A 17,369-nucleotide genomic window follows, 5' to 3' on the forward strand; every position below is an offset into this window, starting at 1 on the left:
CGCGACGGCAGGATGCAGCGAAAGATGGCAATGTCACTAGGTACCCTGAAGATTTGAAGATGAAAACTTGTCCGCCCGGCAGAATTCTTGGGCTAAAAAGTGATACCCCACGTTTTTGGAGCCTGTGCGGGTTCAGGGAACCCGGCTACAGTGCGCGTACAGTGTTTTATCATTCGGGGGTCCATCTTGAATGTCTGCAGGCCAACAGGCTCCATCATCAGCAAACATCATGATGGATCCCAAGTCTAGACTCTGAATAGTGACATACTGAGAAGCAGCCTACCAGAACTACTCAAGCCAAAGCTATTCACACACAATACAATCTTATCCTTGAGGCATACGCAGCTGGAATCGAAACTTCAACACATTCAGAGATCATCATGTCTGAGAACGCAGTTAGGGAAGAGCCATTCCCGGCACCCTCCAAACAGGCGAAGGGGCTTGTCAATGGAGTGGAAACTGAGGTTTCATCAATGAACTTCTCAGACAAGATCATGGTCACCATCTCTCAAGACGGGCGACTTGCTCAGTGGGTAAGTCAAGAGCGTCCGGTCGTCATCTCACTCACGATACTGACATGCTGCATTTTAGGTTCAAGTACCACTAGCCGCACCTTCGTCAGCCTCGGTTGACATGGCTCTTCCCGGCGCCGGTAGCCTGTTGCCATCAGAACATTTGACAGCAACAACACTTCTTGGAGGTGGGAATGAGGATAGGGAGACCATGGGCCAGCTTTATGCCAGCCAGATTGCCAGTCTCTTGACGTTGCGCAATCCCAATGAGCAGCGATCTTTGTTGCTTGGTCTGGGTTTGGAGAAGGTCGACACCACTACTAGCGATTCGTTCTATGATGTGGTCGAGTTGGTACAACAAGTCCTCTGATGATAATGGTTTGGAGCGAACCGTATCTGGCAGTAACAAGTTGGATCTGAGGATATCGCGGTGAGGGCTTGTGATGAGGTGAAGAAGGAAGCAGGAGCCGAAATGTGGTTGTCGGGAGTGAGCGTTCGAAAGTCAGTGGATGTGTTCGGCTGGTTGAAGCAGGGCTGTTCCGTCTTTAACGCGGGCTCTGGACAGACAGACTGCGACTTGGCCTCTTGGTCAATTTCGTCCTTGAGAATGTGTAGAACACACAAGAATGAAGGGCAGTGAGCCCGATCTTGCAGCTTTTAAAAGTTCTGTGACATGACAAAAAGCGACTCATGGCAGATCGACAGTTTAGAGCAAAGATCCAAACAGGATGATAGGATGAAGTTGAGCGCAAGAGGGGCTCGAGCAGACGAGCTGAGCGACAAGGCTTGGCCCATTACCCTAACCCTGTCAGGTCGAGGGAGAAATTGTGGCTGGTGGAACTGGGCAGGCTTACCTTGGCAGCCTACAATTGCAGAGGAGCGGTGTGGCTTGCGCGCGTGGTGCGGCTTAAGCCCGGAGCTTGGACCACCACTCGTGCCCACCAAAAAAAATACACAGCCCTAAATTTGACTTGTACGAGACCCGTGAAGCGAGTCTCTTGGAAGCATCAACCGACGTCGACAGAACGAGCTTCATCGGCACCACCAGCAGACAACATGGTATGGCAATTGCTGCACGACTATCGCAGGACGAAACGCTGATTCAGTCATTATGTAGCCTACTCGGTTTTCCAAGACAAGAAAGCACCGCGGACATGTAAGCGCCCCCTCGAACTTTGTCGTCGCCGATTTGACAGATGGCTGACTTTGGTGATTTCATAGGTTTCCGCCGGTAAGGGGTATGTCGCAAACCAATCGACCGACCGATAACGACGAACATGTATTGACAGCATTCTTCCAGCCGTGTCGGCAAGCACAGAAAGCATCCAGGGTACGTACCGCCGCTTGCATATTTGAATGGGGGAAATCATGATGCTAACAATGGGAACAGTGGTCGTGGTATGGCCGGTGGTCAGGTATGCCGATAGAAACTCCAACAACTCGATCTCGAATACGCGATACTAACACGACGAAAAGCACCACCACCGTACCAACCTCGATAAGTGTACGCAAACCCGAAAACAACGGTCGGCGCATGTTGGAGACAGGGGCATGGCCCTACATAACTTCTCCGACATGCGACCAGACTGTTCCCCCACGATACAATGAAACAAACGCTGACGATGACGGAATAGACCATCCTGGTTACTTCGGTAAGGTCGGTATGAGGCACTTCCACCTCCTCCGCAACCACCAGTGGGCCCCTACCCTCAACATCGAGAAGCTCTGGACTCTCGTCCCCGCTGAGGCTCGCGAGAAGTACGTCTCCGGTGCTGCCACCGAGACTGCTCCCGTCATCGACCTCCTCTCCCACGGCTATGCCAAGCTCCTCGGCAAGGGTAAGAAACAAGCGACTGCAGAGAACATCCAAGGAACGCTCGTCTAACAATCACTTTCTAGGCCGTCTCCCCGCCGTCCCCATCGTTGTCCGTGCCCGCTACGTCTCCGCCGAGGCTGAGCGCAAGGTCAAGGAGGCCGGTGGTGTCATTGAGCTCGTTGCTTAAATTCTGAATGCGGCATGATATCTTCAAGGACTGGCGATTTGGCATTACGGTACGAGGGAAACCGGAAACGAACCCGATGGTCATGGATCGAACAGTCGGACAGACGAACAACGACGAGATTCGGTCCCGGAGTCCTGGATGGGTCAGAGGTGGTTGAAAATCTCAGCGCCTCGTCTGCAGCATTTAGGGAAATGGCAGTTCATTTGCATCGCAACATTGGGTCCGGGAATTCGTTCACAAACCGTGCCATGCTGCAGACTGGCGAACTCGGGTGGTCCCGAGAGGGTAACCCGGGCCGCGGCTGCGTCGCAAACTGCTGATTCAGGGGCAAGTAACGAATAAATGAAGGCCTGCGCCCGACGGTCGGTTGATCCTATTTATGAGCGTTTCCTTGGCCATTCCATTGTGAGGTTGAAACATTCGTCCATAGGCCCTTTCCCAGAATGATATATCCGCGTGTTTCGTATGTCACTTATGCCGTTCTATATCTGCTTTCCTCAACGTCTACCGTTCGTTCATAGCCCGGACAAAGTCCATGTGATGTAAGTTGCATTGCACTCGGACCAATACTTGCTTTAGGATCCTGGGCCAAAACACACTAGCACCGACTTCGACTTATACATGCTGCTTCCCCGCTTCACACTTCATATGAGGGTGACCCCATGAGGGGGAGGGAACCGTTGATATTCCGTTTGTTGCCACTTAACTGTCCTTCCTCTACACATCTCATAGCTCAGTCAAGTTGCCCACCATGGCTTCTGGAAGCCCGCCAGCAGCTGTTAAGCTCAACGAAAACGGCATTCCCAACTTCGACGCTCTCCCTCTGCGACCTGGCGACCCCAAGTACTCCACATGGGGCTTATACGGAGAAAAAGACGAATTGGGAACTCTCAACAGGCTCACCGACGAACGAGTCGCCGAGGCAGCAAAGAACGAAATCAAGGCTGGTGTTAGGTACGTTCCTGAGCTCACTGAACGATTCGCCTGTAATCTATCATATACACTATATACATTCCACCTACCTACCCTTCCTGTTAGTTAGTTGTCTAACACCCAAGATTTGTATTGATAGAATCTCCCTAAACTGGCCCCTCAGCGCCCAAGCCCAAGCCCCAAAAAAAGACAAAGACTCGGACTCGGACTCGGAGTCAGTTGGCTTCTTCAACCGCAAACTCTTCCACCAAGACCTCTTCGCCAAGCCACCCCGGTGCGTCAACGATGACGTCTGGACATTCAACACGCAGGTGTCCAGCCAGTGGGACGGGCTGAGACACTATGCTTACCAGAAGGAGAGGTTGTTTTATAATGGGGTGACGATGGAGGAGATTCATGAGGATAGTGGGAGCGGGGTTAATGGGGTGCAAGGTGAGTTTTTCTTCCCTGTCCTGTCATCTTCCTCCCTTCTCTTCTCTTCTCTTTTAGGTACTACTCTACAGGTTTTTCGGTTGGCTTGGTTTGGTTTCCCTCCCCCTACTACGGCAGGATTGATTAGTGACTGGATGGACGACAAAAGGAAATTCTTATGGCTAGGAAGATGAGAAAGAAAATTGCTGACGGGGAAGAAATGACTGGAATTAGCATGGGCAAAAAAGGGCATAGTAGGCCGTGGCGTCCTTGTCGACTTTCACTCCTGGCGTCTGAAGGTCATCGAGGAGCAGCCGAATTTGAACCCATATCTGACCCAGAGATTGGTCAACTTTGATCACTTTGCCACTACGCCCATCTTGCTGGGGGATATACTGGCTTGTTTGGAGTACCAGGGGACGGAGGTTAAGTTTGGGGATGTGTTGTTTGTACGGTCTGGTGAGTTCGGCTTTTTATTTATTCCTTCCTTTCCTTCTTTCTGCCCACGCTTTTGTCTCTTCGTTGTCCCTTCTCTTTCTCCTTCTCTTCCACACTACTCTACTCCCTATTAAAATCACTAACATCCAACCAACTCTCTCCAGGTTGGATCCAACAACACCAATCTCTCTCCTCCTCCTCTGCCCTTCAATCCCACCAAAAAGTCAACCCCCCCTTCCTTCTGCGGCCTGGAACCCTCGATCCCGCTCTTCAAATACCTCTGGAAGAACTTCTCCGCCGTAGCGGGTGACCAGCCCTCTCTCGAATGCTGGCCGCCTGCAGCTATGCGCGATCCCGTTAATCACGGAGACGAGTTAAGTCTACACGAGGTGATGCTGGCGGGGTGGGGAATGCCGATTGGCGAGCTTTTTGACTTGGAGGAGCTGGCGAGGGAGTGTAAAGAGCAAAAGAGATGGAGTTTCTTTTTGACGAGTGAGGTGTGTAATGTGAAGGGTGGGGTTGCTAGGTGAGTTTTGTGTTTGCTTTTAATTTCTTTTTCTTTTTCTTTTCTTAACCTTTCCTTGGCGGTGTTGGGGGGAAGAGAATGAGGAAGGGTAAAACCCAAATTTGAGGGAACGGGATGGATGTGTTGAGGTTGGGTGAGTTAAGTTTGCTGACGAGTGGGTTGTTTAGTCCTCCAAATGCTTTGGCGATCTTTTGAGGATGAGCTGAGGTCTTGGGATGGTTTATGGTGGATCATAGGTAGGTGGGTATCTTGGGATTGATTATGGGCGTGAAAGGGTTTTTATTTGATGTTTCGTTTACGATGATAACAACATATGGTTATGGTGAAACATTCCTCCACGGCTGAACTGAATGAGATGTTGTTCTATTTGGTAAATAGAACTCGTCGGGACTTCCCCGGGTTCACCCCCACACAAGGACCCCCATCCCTACCCCGCCAAAGGAGAAGCTTCCCCGTGGGACAACAGCAATACCTAAGAATTTTGTGTCTTGATATGTACGGACTTTCGACCACAGCTTGCTTATATTGCCATGTGTGTATACGCTCAAGATACTCCTGTCGTTGCTGCTGCTGCTATCTATTGCCCTCCTCTAACATCTTTGGAGTCAAAAGATATGTAACCTGAACCGTACAGGTGTCCAAACATACCATTAACACCAACAACTCCACAGCATGTACCGACTAACCCCAACACTACATTAGCTATGGTAGCATCTCGAAGCAATTCACCCGGACGATATAAACCGGAAACCCCTGATCACCAACCACAAACTGTGGTCCTGTGGATAGAAGACCCCGACTCTGATTCTCTCCGGTTGACGCTCTCTCAGTGTGCAACGACCGGACCGGACGAGAACAACTCAGCAGCTCCACCGCTGGCATCATCCTGCATGCCCCAGGGGTGCAGTTATTCACCCACGGGGCCCCTCACCTTCTCTCCCACTCTTATCCATTGCTCCAACCTAACCCTCCCCTCACTGAAACTCGTGTGAAGCCGGCGCCGATACATGTATGCTGGCACCCGGTGGATTACAGCGAACCGCTTAAAGTATTAACCAAAGATGACGGTTCTGCGTACCTAACCAAACATCTCGGTCGGGTATGGTCCGATACCTATGAGAGTTCACTTCATTCTAACTTCTGCCGGCTTCGCTGGTGTCGTCTTAGTGGATCTCCGGGAATGGTTGCAGCTTTAGACTGGACTTACAAGCTCCCTCCTGGGCCGGGGAGAAGAGGGGAATCTGTTATAATGGAGGAGGACCATTGCCTCGCGCCTTCCCTTCGTTTTGCTTTGTTATTGTAATAATTCGAATCCTTTTCGAGAGTTAGTTGCTCTTGCCTGCGTCACCTCACCGCAGGCTGCCTCATCAAGCCGATCTACCTACACTAGGTACTCTTTGAAGCTCTTACATCTACCTTACTCAACACTAATACAGCACAAACGCAACTATGGCGGCCGAGATGAAGGACGGAAAGTTCGCTCACGACATCACTGTCGCTCCCCCGTCGAACAGCGTCATGTCTCTCTTCTCCCTGAAGGGAAAGACTGCCATTGTCACGGGAGCTGCAGCTGGTATCGGCTACGGAGTCGCGGAGGCGTTTGCGGAAGCTGGCGCCAACGTGGCCATCTGGTACAACAGCAACAAGAAGGCGCTTGATGCGGCGGCAGATATCGAGAAGCGGTATGGTGTGAAGTGTACGTATTCCCCGAACTCATTTTACCTACAAAACTGTTGAATTCAGACCGTCTAACGAGTAACGGGATATGTTCATGTTCAGGCAAGGCATACCAAGTCAACGTAACCTCTCTCGAAGCCGTCGAGTCCGCCGTCACCGAGATCGTCAAGGAGTTCAACGGCCGTCTCGACATCTTCGTCGCCAACTCGGGCATCCCATGGACAGACGGCCCCGCGCTCGACGGGCCCCCCGAGTCCTACAAGCGGGTCATGGCCACCAACGTTGACGGTACCTTCTGGTGCGCCCAGGTAGCCGGCCGTCACTTCCGCAGACAAAAGCAGGAGGGGATGACGATCGACGGCCAGAAGCTTGAAGGGTTCACGTACGGCAGCTTCATCGCGACGGCGAGCATGAGCGGCCACATTGCCAACATCCCGCAGCTCCAAGCGGCGTACAACGCTTCCAAGGCGGCGGTCATCCATCTTTGTCGGTCGCTGGCGATCGAGTGGGTGGGCTTTGCGAGAGCGAATACCATCTCGCCGGGGTATATCAGGACCGATATTTCGCAGTTTTGCTCGCCCGAGGTGAAGAATGCTTGGAAGGACAAGATTCCTATGGGGTGAGTTGCAGTGCTTTCTTCCATTGTCCATCAAAAACAAATACTAACAGATTTTGTGTGCGAAACAGCCGTGAAGGAGAGGTCAACGAGTTGAAGGGCGCATATCTGTACTTTGCATCGGATGCGTCGTCTTACACGACGGGCACAGACCTTTTGGTTGATGGCGGATATTGTGCCCCTTAAAGAGGTCCGAATCTGTCAAAGAACTGCTGTATTATGACTGATGGCCTAAATAGACCAATTCATTAAGCGTTAAGAAGGCTCGCTGTCAATATCCGAATGTCAGCGTGGTGAATAAGGTATGTTGCAATGTTTCCGTGATATTTCCATTGGCGGGCACCCGAGAAGGAGCTTCTGAGTGGGTGTGGAGGAGGGAGCCTGGAAAGAGAGCCAGAGTGCCTTGTAAGAGTGCCTCGTGGGGAGCACATCTTCGGTGTATCTGGGTATCGCCAGCTGTCCGGCAGCTGAGTGGGGTTCAATATGACGACGAAGTGGCCGCGGCCTGCCAACCTGGCGGTGTGAGGGGCGCTCTGCTTGGGCGGTCAGAGTTCAGTTTTGGACTTGTCCCTGGCGGCCCTGCAGAAGGCCTTGCCGGGTCTAGACTGCGCTCCGCTGTATCATTGTTTTCTGACACTTGGAGCCTCACAACTCCCTTTGGCAGCATTTTCACGGCGCACAACTTGGGAAGAAGGAAATCCCATTTTGGCGAAGGAAACGCCAGATTAGACAACTGAATTTGTCAGAGGTCTAACATGCCTAGTCATATGACGTCCATCCTGTAGACTTTGCCGCATGTGAACACACGTCGCCATTCAGACAGTTCCCTTGTCAGGCGCATTTTCGCATCGAGGACGGGAGGGATCTGTCGAATGGCGTACCGCTGCAACGGAAACATTCCATATCAGACGAGAGAGAGAGCCCCTGTGGGACCTGAGGTGCCCTGTGCCTGGGCTTCCTTGCCTCGCGGTGAAAAGGTGCTGTTGCCTGCTCTGGGTGCAGTGTGTTTCGGCAAGCTTGACCAGAGAACCCCTAAAACGTGCCCGCTGCCTCTGCATACGGGGATGGGTTGTACGGCAAATTGTTGATACTGTAAATAGCATCAGAGAGCCTCCAAGATCTTGTCGAAACACCGAGGAGGTGATAAACGGGAATGTCTTTCATAGACGTACTCATGTTATAATGCCATTCTACACGCTCCCCGCTCGTCTCTTGTGTCCTATAACAAGTTGAATACACAGCACGCAACGGTAATATCATTTCGGTATCGGACCAAAAAGGGCGTTTACCTGTTGGTGCCTGTCAGTGGTTGAAGGACGGGAAGCAAAAAGGCAAGGTTGTACCCCTCATCCCACCCCAGCTTTGCTGCACCCTTCCATTCACTGGGCTCCCGTCGCTGGTGAACCACACGCCGCCCGCTGTTCAGTGCTGGTGCATGCTGGCTGCCACTCAAAAGTCGCCTCCTTCACAACTCCTCGGCCGCCCGCCCAACTCCTTCCTCCTTCAGCCCTACATTTTGGTTCGCAACCTTGCATTGCTCGCTCTTACTCCTCGACAACCCGTCTTGCCTCCCATCAAACCCGACCGTTTGGCCGACTTTCTCCTTTTCGCGACCGAATACATCGCACAAGTCAGGCGACCGACTCTAGGGATCCTACTACAGTACAACCCTGCCCAACATCTTCCACTCTCACCTCAGGCTTGTGCCTTATCACATACCATCCCGAGACACTCGACTGCTCAGTCTCTCGTTTGCCGCCGCCATTACCACCTAGTCATTATTCGTGACCAGAAGATATGGACGCCAACAACGGTACCGGCGCGCCCGGCGCCTTCAACAACCAGCAGGTTGACAATGCGATCCGCGCCATCCAGCAAAAGAGGCCATTGCCCGAGATCGACTTCACCATTCACACCATGGAGGACGGCACCCAAGTGAGCACCATGGAGCGTGTTTGCAAAGGTAAGTTTCTTTCCTCCCCCCCGCCACTGAGCCTGAAGTTGTTGTCAGGTCATGACTGTCGCTGCGACCTTACCATCACATTCCACTTACCCCCAACCCCCCGTTTCTTTGTACCGCGAGCTCTAACAGGTGCCGTCTTGGCCTCCTTTTCCAGACGTTCAGGCGCCTGCCATGTTCAAGCCCAGTGACGAGCAATTCTTCGAGGACGAAACCCACAGCAAGCCCGACATCCAGTTTCTGAAGCAACATTTCTACCGCGAGGGCCGTTTGACCGAGGAGCAAGCACTATGGATCATCAGGGAGGGTACCAAGCTTCTGCGCGCCGAGCCCAACTTGCTGGAGATGGACGCTCCCATTACCGTTTGCGGTGACGTTCACGGCCAATACTACGATTTAATGAAGCTCTTCGAGGTCGGCGGTGATCCGGCCGAGACCAGATACCTCTTCTTGGGCGACTACGTTGATCGTGGTTACTTCAGTATCGAGTGTGTCTTGTATCTCTGGGCTCTCAAGATCCACTACCCCAAGACACTCTGGCTGCTGCGCGGAAACCACGAGTGTCGCCATTTGACCGACTACTTCACCTTCAAGCTCGAGTGCAAGCACAAGTACTCGGAGGCCATCTACGAGGCATGCATGGAGTCCTTCTGCTGTCTGCCGCTGGCGGCAGTCATGAACAAGCAATTCCTCTGCATTCACGGCGGTTTGAGCCCCGAGCTTCATACTCTCGACGACATCAGAAACGTTAGTCCAACAGCCACTTGACTGCCATTATATGCGCCACGGGCATACTAACTCGATGACTTATGCAGATTGACCGTTTCCGCGAGCCCCCCACACAAGGTCTCATGTGCGACATCCTTTGGGCCGATCCCCTGGAGGACTTCGGTCAGGAGAAGACGACGGACTTTTTCGTACACAACCACGTACGAGGTTGCTCATATTTCTTCTCCTATTCGGCTGCTTGCCATTTCTTGGAGAAGAACAACCTTCTCTCCGTTATCCGCGCGCACGAGGCCCAGGATGCGGGCTACCGCATGTACCGCAAGACCAGGACGACCGGTTTCCCCAGTGTCATGACCATTTTCTCTGCGCCCAACTACCTCGACGTGTACAACAACAAGGCTGCGGTGTTGAAGTACGAGAACAACGTCATGAACATCCGCCAGTTCAACTGCACGCCTCATCCCTACTGGCTCCCGAACTTCATGGACGTTTTCACCTGGTCTCTCCCCTTCGTCGGCGAGAAGATTACCGACATGCTCATCGCCATTCTCAGCACCTGCTCAGAGGAGGAACTCAGGGAGGATTCTGCGACAACTTCTCCAGGTCCGGCCTCCCCGGCCCTCCCGTCTGCGGCTAATCAAGACCCCGAGTCTATCGAGTTCAAGAGACGTGCGATCAAGAACAAGATTCTCGCCATTGGTCGTCTGTCTCGTGTCTTCCAAGTTCTCAGAGAGGAGTCTGAGCGTGTCACAGAACTCAAGACCGTTTCTGGTGGTCGTCTTCCCGCCGGTACTCTCATGTTGGGTGCCGAGGGTATCAAGAACGCTATCAGCAGCTTCGAGGATGCCAGGAAGGTCGATTTGCAGAACGAGAGGCTCCCGCCGAGCCACGACGAAGTTGTCAAGATGCAGGGCGAGGAGCGCGCGCAGGCTTTGGAGCGTGCGACAAGAGAGGCTGACAACGATACGAAGTTGCAGACCCTCTCGAGGAGGCTTAGCACGTAAGTTCACATCCGCCCCAACCCCTTGAAACTTTTTTCTTGCGTCTGGCCTGTCGTATCCCCGAAGGTTTTCAGATGCTGACTTGATCGGTATTACCATAAAGTGACCGCAAGCGATCGTAGTGACCACGCCAATTGATGGGAAAGGATGCTAATCTTTTTCGGTTTTTATGGGTTTATAGTTCTTAATTGGTGTCAGGATACAGAACTACGTCAGGGAATCGAGTGAGGGTCTCATGGGACTTTTCTGTGTGGGAGTAAACAGGAAGGAAATAAGAGAGGACGCGGCGCGGCGGCTGACTGAGTGAAGACGTGTTATTGAACAGTGTCACATTCAGGGCTTTGACATTCATTGTAGCCATCTACCTACTTTTTCTAAATGTTGGCGGTTAATGGAAATACGAATGGGTATCATCAATAAGGATACTCTCTCCTGTCTGCCTGTTTCAAAAGGTTCTTGCTAGAGCGTTTAAACGAGTTTACATAACCTCATCTACTGACTGACTAGATACTTATTTATGTATTGGTAAATAGTAAAGATCAGTAACTCTTTTCTCACAAACTTTCTGCAACCTACTAACCCCCTTTCTAAATTGTCTTTTGGTTTCTTTGTGGATACGGACGTATACCTAGGCCGTGTTTCATTTGCCTCCCATGTCTAGAGCACTTTCTTTGCCATCGAAGTGCATCTTCTGTGAAATTTATGGAACACCGCATGAATGGCTTGTCTAACCCAGACAGGTAACATACATCATCTTAGTCTCGAGATTTGGGTATATGCTTTATCCAACAAGATATCATCTGTTATCCAACATCTACTTGCAAGGGAAGTAAGTGACCACCTGTTTCTTTCCTTACGGTACCGGCTGGCGAACGTGATATACTACTTCTAGTAATGTCTTTCTTAAACAGCCTCACAATCTAATACTCCGTTCGGATATCCGCCCTATGTAGGTAGGCAGGGCCTTAACCAGTAACCCTCGGAAGGACTTCGCTCCTAGGATAGTTGGTGTTCCTCCATCGAGAGATGAAGTCGTCGCGGTTAACTGTTGAGTCAGTATTGTTAGTTACCGACACCGGTCACACACACACACACACACACACAATAGAAAAGGGGGTTTCAAACATGAGCCCCATGGGAGGAAGGGAAGGGAAGGGAAGGAAAAACACTTAGACTTACTATACCCGCCACAAATCCTCCTAATACCCGAGAACGCGCTCCGTCCGTGAAGGACTCTCCAGTTGTCGAAGACTATTATCATCCGTCGTTAGCACCCATCCCACGTTACGGTCAACCCATCTTTTTTACAAAAAAGGAATAAAAGAAAAACTTACTCAACGGCTTCCCCGGCTCCAACTGCACCCACAACTCACTACTCCTCCTCCTCAAAATCCCATCCCACTTCCTCGCCGCCTCGTACCACTCCTGCGGGCTGAACTTCTCCCCAAACGGCACCACCCCTCGATCGTCATTATTCCACCTAACCCGATGCAGCTCCCCACTATCCTCATCAAGCTCCAGCACAGGATACATCCTGTCGGGCGCGATCGTGATGCCCGCGTTGCCGCTCGCGTGCCAGGGAAGTCTGACCGTGCTCAAGATCTCGTACGCCTTTGGGTCTTCGGATTTAAGGATGCGCGCGGCGTTGAATCCGTCTACTAGTAGGGATTTGCCGCCTTCTGCTACTTCCTCAGTAGTAGAAGTCCCCGGAGCAGACTTATGCTCCAACAAATGAAAAGCCTGCAACCCCGCCGGTTCCGTAAAGTACGTAGTGTCGGTATGCGCCGGCAGCGCCAGGTTGGTGTAGGCGGTATCGGCCATGGCGAGGTCCGGGGTAAAATCGTAGAAGCCGCCGTAGTGCGTTACGCGGATGAAAGCGATTCTCTCCAAAAGTTGTCGGGTTATGTCCGGGTCGGAATAGGGGGTGTCTTTGATGAAGCAGAAGCCGAATTCTTTGATTAGAGAGGTTAGGTCTGCTACGCCTCGGAGGTCTTCTCCTGGCGAAGAGGAACCCATGACCCGGGCGAAGGACACGGTGGGTGGCCGGGACCGAATCTCGCGGCCCCAGAGGGAGATTTGGTCGTTTTCCGTGTGACCGAAGCGGGTGTTGGATGTGAGGTAGGAGGTTAGGAAGGGCCAGGGGTAGGTGGAGGTGTGGTTGTCGGACCCTGTTGTAAAAAGGGGTGTTAGTTGGTCTGGACATGAGACTGGGACTGGGAAGGATGGTGAGGGATAGTGAGGGATGTCAGGGACTTCATGGTGGTGACTGGTGATACTCACATTGGACGGTAACATTTTCCTTGGTGGCTTCAGCCTTTGTTGGGTGGATGTCGGAGGGGATCTGAAGAATAGCTGCTTAGCCGTGATGATCCGACTGAAGCGCGCGCGCGCGAGAGAGAGAGATAAAGTGCTGAGTAAGGTGAACTAGGTAGACTAGGTACTCACAGCAAAAGTGTTAAAGTTTCTTTGCAGAGTATCTTGGTTTACGCATTTCGTACACCGGCAGTTATCACTGTTTGTCGTCGTCGTGGTCAACCATCAAGTTTCATACAGAGTCAACTGTTGAGTTGAGTTCAACCTCCAGGAAGGAAGGCTTACCGTAACCAGAAGTTGGGCCTATACTCAGAGTCAGAGCCGGAGTCAGTAACTTGCCTCCCATAACCGTTGCCTATGTTTTCAACCCATGAAGGGAAAGGAAGGACAAACTTACAGAACAGTCCGCTTCCCATCTGCAACAGCCTGCGGAGGGCTCAACTCAAGTCCCTCGGCTGTGATCTCCGCCTTTGGCTCATGCTGTAACAACCTTGGGAGAGAAGATGAGAAGGCTCTTCTCGAGGTTTGAATAAACGACAAAGAGGACTTTGTGACAGTAACAGCAGCAGTAGCATTCAGGCCAGTTCTCGAAAGAGGTTGTCTAAAAACGGAACGAAGGGCGAAGTTAGTCAGTTAGTCAGTCAAGGGTTGCCAGATATTGATTATATATAGAACGAAAGGGTTCACACTTGTTGACAACGGCTCTAGAGCGGAGGATCACTCCTACCACTTGTGGTCTCATCTTCGGCTATGTTCTTGTAAAGTGTCTTTGGAGGGTTTATGTCCTGGTCAATGACGAAGAGGGTCTGATGTGACGAAGCGGTAATTTTGCGTATGTATGTAGAGGCAGGTAAGGTATGTACGGCTAAAGCAGGGACAATGCAAAAATAAGACAAATGCCAATGTGAAAGATGCAAGAAACAACAGAATGCCACCCGTGATAGTTTGAGGAAGAGAAAAAAAGAAGTGTTACAAGAACAATCTGCCGATGAGTACTATATGTCGCATTTACATGATCACCACACCATCGTCTTATACCAAGAAACCAAGTAACTTTGTATCTTTCTTTTCGCGATGGGGCCCCTTGCTCCGAGATGGAGACGTTTCCGTCAGACTTCGAGAATCCGCTGCGTTTTGCCTCGGCTGGCATTTGGTTGGCTCCGCCGAGACGCTAAGCCGAATCGGGAAGTATAAGTCGGGACGTTTGAAGCCGAGAGCCTCATGATCGAGACATCTGATATTCCTATCAACATTAAGTAGTGAAACTCAGGAGTGATGGTTTTCATTTACTGTCATTGTACTATCTAGCTATATCCCATGATCTTCGGTCCAAAAAAGCAGGTATCTATGGCGCCCCAATGACACATGTCCCATATTCTTCCACCCATTCCTTTTCCTTGCCGGCCTCATAAACATCATGTCAAATCCCACTGTACTCAATCCTATCGGTACATTCAAACCCTATCCAACACTCAACATTCAAAGTATTTCTCCTCCTAGACGTCCTTCACCACCCACATCCTCTTAAGTTCGAAGCTTATCTCCTCCATGCGAACAACCGCTCCCACCACGAGCCAGCTGCGATAGCAGGCCTGACATCCTCAACAACGACCGGTGGGGAGAGAACAACAGTGTTCCAGACCTCCTCGCCATCGACAAACAGACGGTATTTCAAGCTGCTCTGATCACCTCCCTCGAGGTTCTCAATAGTGATAGCACCGAACTTGGAGTTGCCTTTGTTGATGTACCTGGAAGCTTCGCGTTAGCAACGTTATCCAAACTTCAACAAGGATACCATCGAGGGCTCAACTTACTTAATCTCAACATCCTCGCTATCTCTCTGTCTATACGTGCCAATAGGCGAGTAGAACTGGCTCAGCGGGCTAGCAGAGAACTCAAACACCGTGGCGGTTTCAGGCCAAGTGCTGTTCATCGGCGGCGGGAACTTGGTAGCAGCGAACTCGTGCCTGTCGCCAGACAGGACAATCACACCGATACCCCTGCTCGCGGTATCCCACATGGCCTCCAGAATTCGCTTTCTTTCAGTCAAAAAGCCGCCCCAGGTATCCTGGGTGTTGACGCCCCAGTTCTTGGTGAAGGGGACAGACGAAGCGACAATCTTCCACTTGACGCCCTTTGGCTCGGGGCGCCTGAGCCATGCAATGAAGTCTTCGAGTTGTCCGGCGCCCAGCATAGTCTTGGCATCGTCAGTAAAGGCAATCTTGTTGTTCGAGCGGTAGGTGCGAGTGTCAAGCAGGAAGAAGCTTGCGGGGCCCTGGGTGAACTCGAAGTACGTGGCTCCGCTGCGAGCGCTGAGGGCACCGGCCTTCTTGGCCAGGGGAGGGTTGGCAGCCGCATGGTAGTGGTTGTAAGGGTCAATGGCGTTCTGGTACACGCCGGTGGTGTTGGCAGACCAGTCGTTCTGAATTTCGTGATCGTCCAGAACGTGGATCCAGCTGAGGTTTTGACCGACAGCCTGCCAGTCAGGGGAAGCGTAGACCTGACGGTACTTCTTGCGGTATTCCTCGGTGCTCTTGGCCCAATAGCGCGGAACATCGATGTAGATGAAGTCTCCAAGGAAAAGCATAAACTGGGCACCCAGGCTAGGGAGGACCTTGGCCAGGTGTCGCATACCGGGAATGGCCAACGGATGGTCAGCCGGATTGTAGGGTAAGCGGCTCACGATGCAGGAGGTTGAGAGGAAGGTGAAAGGGCCCTCGCCGGTTTCAAACGCAGAGCCAACCTTGGGTGGGGTGGTGAACTCTCCGGTGTGGTTGTTTGAGGTCTTCCATTCGTAAGTTCGCTGTCCCGAGTTGCGGAGAGGAATCGTAACAACAGCAGTGTAATCGGTCTCGTTTCCGGTCCATCTGACACCGCCGACTGATTGCCACAGAGGGTTGTCGAAAGGAGGCTGGGGGTCCTTGAGATGAATTTGCACGTTGATGGGCATCATGGACTGATCAGGCTCACGGATCAAGAGCTTGGCTTCGTGTTCGCCGACATAGCCAACGCGAGCAAAGGAAAGGTCCTCGGCACCATAGTAACGCTCGCGGAACAACCGATCAGCAACGAAGCCAACCAACGCAGCGTTAATCAAGAAGGTCAGCGCGGACAGGGCCAGGCTCCGCGGGTTGGGTGCGCCGCTAAGTAGAGTGCGCAAAGCGTGCATGGGTCGCTTCTCGATGGAGATAGTCTCTTGAACATCTACCTGTTCGGCGATCACCTTTTCGTTACCGTTAGGAGTAGGTGCTCCAGGGCTATCGTCCTCCTCAGCATTGTCATCCCTGATGGTTGTTTCGGTAACAACCACGTCGACTTCGTCAACCAAGTTGTACTTGGGCTCCTTGCGGAAGCCAGACACGAAAGTAGGCAGATAGATGGCGAAGAGTGTGAAAATGAGCGCAGGACCAAACTTGATGTCCTCGTTAGCTTGAGATTGACCAGAGACACCCAAAACCTACTTACCGGAAGCATTGCCCATCTCAGGAAGAAGTAACTGAGGGCCCTTATCCCCATGGACGAGATGGCCGCTGCTCGCGTTTGTGATATCGCCATTTTGGCTGTCCCCTCTCTCACGGGGTAGCCAGGATGATTCTGAAGTTGTGTAGCAGAGAAGAGGGACAAGTCGTGTGTTTGTTCGGAATAGAAAGATGGCAGACTTTATGTCATTAATAGAGCTGAAAGTTGATGGATGAAGTTATGGAACCTATCATTCAGCTGTGGGGAATCACTAGAGAACCTAATCAGCTTGGTTGAGGTGCTGCTGCCCAAAATAATCCAGAACGACGTGGATAGCTGTCATACGCGTGGAGTTTGGAACAAGAGTTGGAGAAGCAGGAAAACAGTGCACAACACGAGCTGCGATTGAGAAATGACGGCAAACGCTAAGTAAGAGAGTCGAGACACGCTCGGTATCCAACTGTTAAAGGAAAACATGTAAATAACACCAAAAGCAATAACAGCAGCTGTGGTTGACGCTTTCTTTTTTATTCCATTTGCCAACTGACGCACCTGCTTCGAGTCCCAGCGGCACGTCGCATGTTGATGTCACTGCCCGGAAACCGACCCCGGTCGTGGTTCAAGCTTCTAAGAAATAGCTTGGCACAAGCTCCAAACCCATCTCCCGCACCAGGGGCTCCTTGAGCTCCAGTGCTCCTCCGTGGACACATGCAGGAGTTGGAAGGGACAGCCCACTGAAGCTGTTCAGGGGGCGGGGGAGGTCTGGAACTGGAACTTGTCAACTGGTTCGA

At 51.8% G+C, this 17,369-nt stretch overlaps 7 protein-coding genes across 7 annotated transcripts; 5 read left to right on the forward strand and 2 right to left on the reverse strand.

Moving 5' to 3' along the window:
- The first annotated feature begins 127 nt into the window (after positions 1-127).
- Positions 128-1,261, forward strand: SMAC4_02652 (uncharacterized protein). Its single transcript, XM_003352169.2, has 2 exons — positions 128-533; positions 592-1,261. Exons 1-2 carry the CDS (start codon positions 381-383, stop codon positions 880-882), a joined length of 444 nt encoding a protein of 147 aa, XP_003352217.1. The 5' UTR covers positions 128-380; the 3' UTR covers positions 883-1,261.
- A 243-nt stretch (positions 1,262-1,504) lies between these two features.
- Positions 1,505-2,964, forward strand: SMAC4_02651 (uncharacterized protein). Its single transcript, XM_066089815.1, has 8 exons — positions 1,505-1,571; positions 1,630-1,668; positions 1,734-1,750; positions 1,813-1,842; positions 1,903-1,927; positions 1,989-2,016; positions 2,147-2,350; positions 2,412-2,964. The coding sequence occupies exons 1-8, from the start codon at positions 1,569-1,571 to the stop codon at positions 2,513-2,515; spliced, it is 450 nt and encodes a 149-aa protein (XP_065946173.1). The 5' UTR covers positions 1,505-1,568; the 3' UTR covers positions 2,516-2,964.
- Positions 2,965-3,266: 302 nt separating this feature from the next.
- SMAC4_02650 (uncharacterized protein) lies at positions 3,267-4,431 on the forward strand (the record flags this gene model as incomplete). The annotated part of the gene is made up of 3 exons (XM_003352167.2): positions 3,267-3,469; positions 3,588-3,880; positions 4,094-4,431. 3 exons carry the CDS (start codon positions 3,267-3,269, stop codon positions 4,429-4,431), a joined length of 834 nt encoding a protein of 277 aa, XP_003352215.2.
- Positions 4,432-6,071: 1,640 nt separating this feature from the next.
- On the forward strand, positions 6,072-8,285 carry SMAC4_02649 (uncharacterized protein). Its single transcript, XM_003352166.2, has 3 exons — positions 6,072-6,519; positions 6,603-7,119; positions 7,188-8,285. The coding sequence occupies exons 1-3, from the start codon at positions 6,273-6,275 to the stop codon at positions 7,300-7,302; spliced, it is 879 nt and encodes a 292-aa protein (XP_003352214.1). The 5' UTR covers positions 6,072-6,272; the 3' UTR covers positions 7,303-8,285.
- Positions 8,286-8,410: 125 nt separating this feature from the next.
- Positions 8,411-11,367, forward strand: SMAC4_02648 (uncharacterized protein). The gene is made up of 4 exons (XM_003352165.2): positions 8,411-9,079; positions 9,234-9,823; positions 9,892-10,805; positions 10,910-11,367. The coding sequence occupies exons 1-4, from the start codon at positions 8,914-8,916 to the stop codon at positions 10,926-10,928; spliced, it is 1,689 nt and encodes a 562-aa protein (XP_003352213.2). The 5' UTR covers positions 8,411-8,913; the 3' UTR covers positions 10,929-11,367.
- A 197-nt stretch (positions 11,368-11,564) lies between these two features.
- On the reverse strand, positions 11,565-14,069 carry SMAC4_12829 (uncharacterized protein). The gene is made up of 7 exons (XM_066091093.1): positions 13,809-14,069; positions 13,517-13,720; positions 13,252-13,318; positions 13,087-13,147; positions 12,141-12,974; positions 11,986-12,057; positions 11,565-11,851 (listed from the first exon to the last, which is right to left on the reverse strand). Exons 1-7 carry the CDS (start codon positions 13,859-13,861, stop codon positions 11,772-11,774), a joined length of 1,371 nt encoding a protein of 456 aa, XP_065946174.1. The 5' UTR covers positions 13,862-14,069; the 3' UTR covers positions 11,565-11,771.
- A 309-nt stretch (positions 14,070-14,378) lies between these two features.
- SMAC4_02647 (uncharacterized protein) lies at positions 14,379-17,146 on the reverse strand. The gene is made up of 3 exons (XM_003352164.2): positions 16,585-17,146; positions 14,934-16,531; positions 14,379-14,867 (listed from the first exon to the last, which is right to left on the reverse strand). Exons 1-3 carry the CDS (start codon positions 16,672-16,674, stop codon positions 14,657-14,659), a joined length of 1,899 nt encoding a protein of 632 aa, XP_003352212.1. The 5' UTR covers positions 16,675-17,146; the 3' UTR covers positions 14,379-14,656.
- Between the last annotated feature and the right edge of the window lie 223 nt (positions 17,147-17,369).

This window comes from Sordaria macrospora, chromosome 2 (genome assembly GCF_033870435.1).
Source record: "Sordaria macrospora chromosome 2, complete sequence".
Taxonomy (NCBI): Eukaryota; Fungi; Ascomycota; class Sordariomycetes; order Sordariales; family Sordariaceae; genus Sordaria; species Sordaria macrospora.

What these genes read in the sequence shown, in the direction of transcription:
- SMAC4_02648 (XM_003352165.2), top strand. Translation starts at nt 8,914, where the DNA reads ATGGACGCCAACAACGGTACCGGCGCGCCCGGCGCCTTCAACAACCAG. An exon ending in CATGGAGCGTGTTTGCAAAG is followed by an intron (nt 9,080 to 9,233) that starts GTAAGTTTCTTT and finishes CTCCTTTTCCAG; the next exon opens with ACGTTCAGGCGCCTGCCATG. An exon ending in CTCTCGACGACATCAGAAAC is followed by an intron (nt 9,824 to 9,891) that starts GTTAGTCCAACA and finishes TGACTTATGCAG; the next exon opens with ATTGACCGTTTCCGCGAGCC.
- SMAC4_12829 (XM_066091093.1), bottom strand. Translation starts at nt 13,861, where the DNA reads ATGAGACCACAAGTGGTAGGAGTGATCCTCCGCTCTAGAGCCGTTGTC. An exon ending in GGAGCCGGGGAAGCCGTTGA is followed by an intron (nt 12,058 to 12,140) that starts GTAAGTTTTTCT and finishes GGATGATAATAG; the next exon opens with TCTTCGACAACTGGAGAGTC. An exon ending in GAGGATTTGTGGCGGGTATA is followed by an intron (nt 11,852 to 11,985) that starts GTAAGTCTAAGT and finishes CTGACTCAACAG; the next exon opens with TTAACCGCGACGACTTCATC.
- SMAC4_02647 (XM_003352164.2), bottom strand. Translation starts at nt 16,674, where the DNA reads ATGGCGATATCACAAACGCGAGCAGCGGCCATCTCGTCCATGGGGATA. An exon ending in TGAGATGGGCAATGCTTCCG is followed by an intron (nt 16,532 to 16,584) that starts GTAAGTAGGTTT and finishes GAGGACATCAAG; the next exon opens with TTTGGTCCTGCGCTCATTTT. An exon ending in AGCGAGGATGTTGAGATTAA is followed by an intron (nt 14,868 to 14,933) that starts GTAAGTTGAGCC and finishes CGAAGCTTCCAG; the next exon opens with GTACATCAACAAAGGCAACT.
- SMAC4_02651 (XM_066089815.1), top strand. An exon ending in GTGGTATGGCCGGTGGTCAG is followed by an intron (nt 1,928 to 1,988) that starts GTATGCCGATAG and finishes CACGACGAAAAG; the next exon opens with CACCACCACCGTACCAACCT. An exon ending in CCGTACCAACCTCGATAAGT is followed by an intron (nt 2,017 to 2,146) that starts GTACGCAAACCC and finishes ATGACGGAATAG; the next exon opens with ACCATCCTGGTTACTTCGGT.
- SMAC4_02652 (XM_003352169.2), top strand. Translation starts at nt 381, where the DNA reads ATGTCTGAGAACGCAGTTAGGGAAGAGCCATTCCCGGCACCCTCCAAA. An exon ending in ACGGGCGACTTGCTCAGTGG is followed by an intron (nt 534 to 591) that starts GTAAGTCAAGAG and finishes GCTGCATTTTAG; the next exon opens with GTTCAAGTACCACTAGCCGC.
- SMAC4_02649 (XM_003352166.2), top strand. Translation starts at nt 6,273, where the DNA reads ATGGCGGCCGAGATGAAGGACGGAAAGTTCGCTCACGACATCACTGTC. An exon ending in GAAGCGGTATGGTGTGAAGT is followed by an intron (nt 6,520 to 6,602) that starts GTACGTATTCCC and finishes GTTCATGTTCAG; the next exon opens with GCAAGGCATACCAAGTCAAC. An exon ending in AAGGACAAGATTCCTATGGG is followed by an intron (nt 7,120 to 7,187) that starts GTGAGTTGCAGT and finishes TGTGCGAAACAG; the next exon opens with CCGTGAAGGAGAGGTCAACG.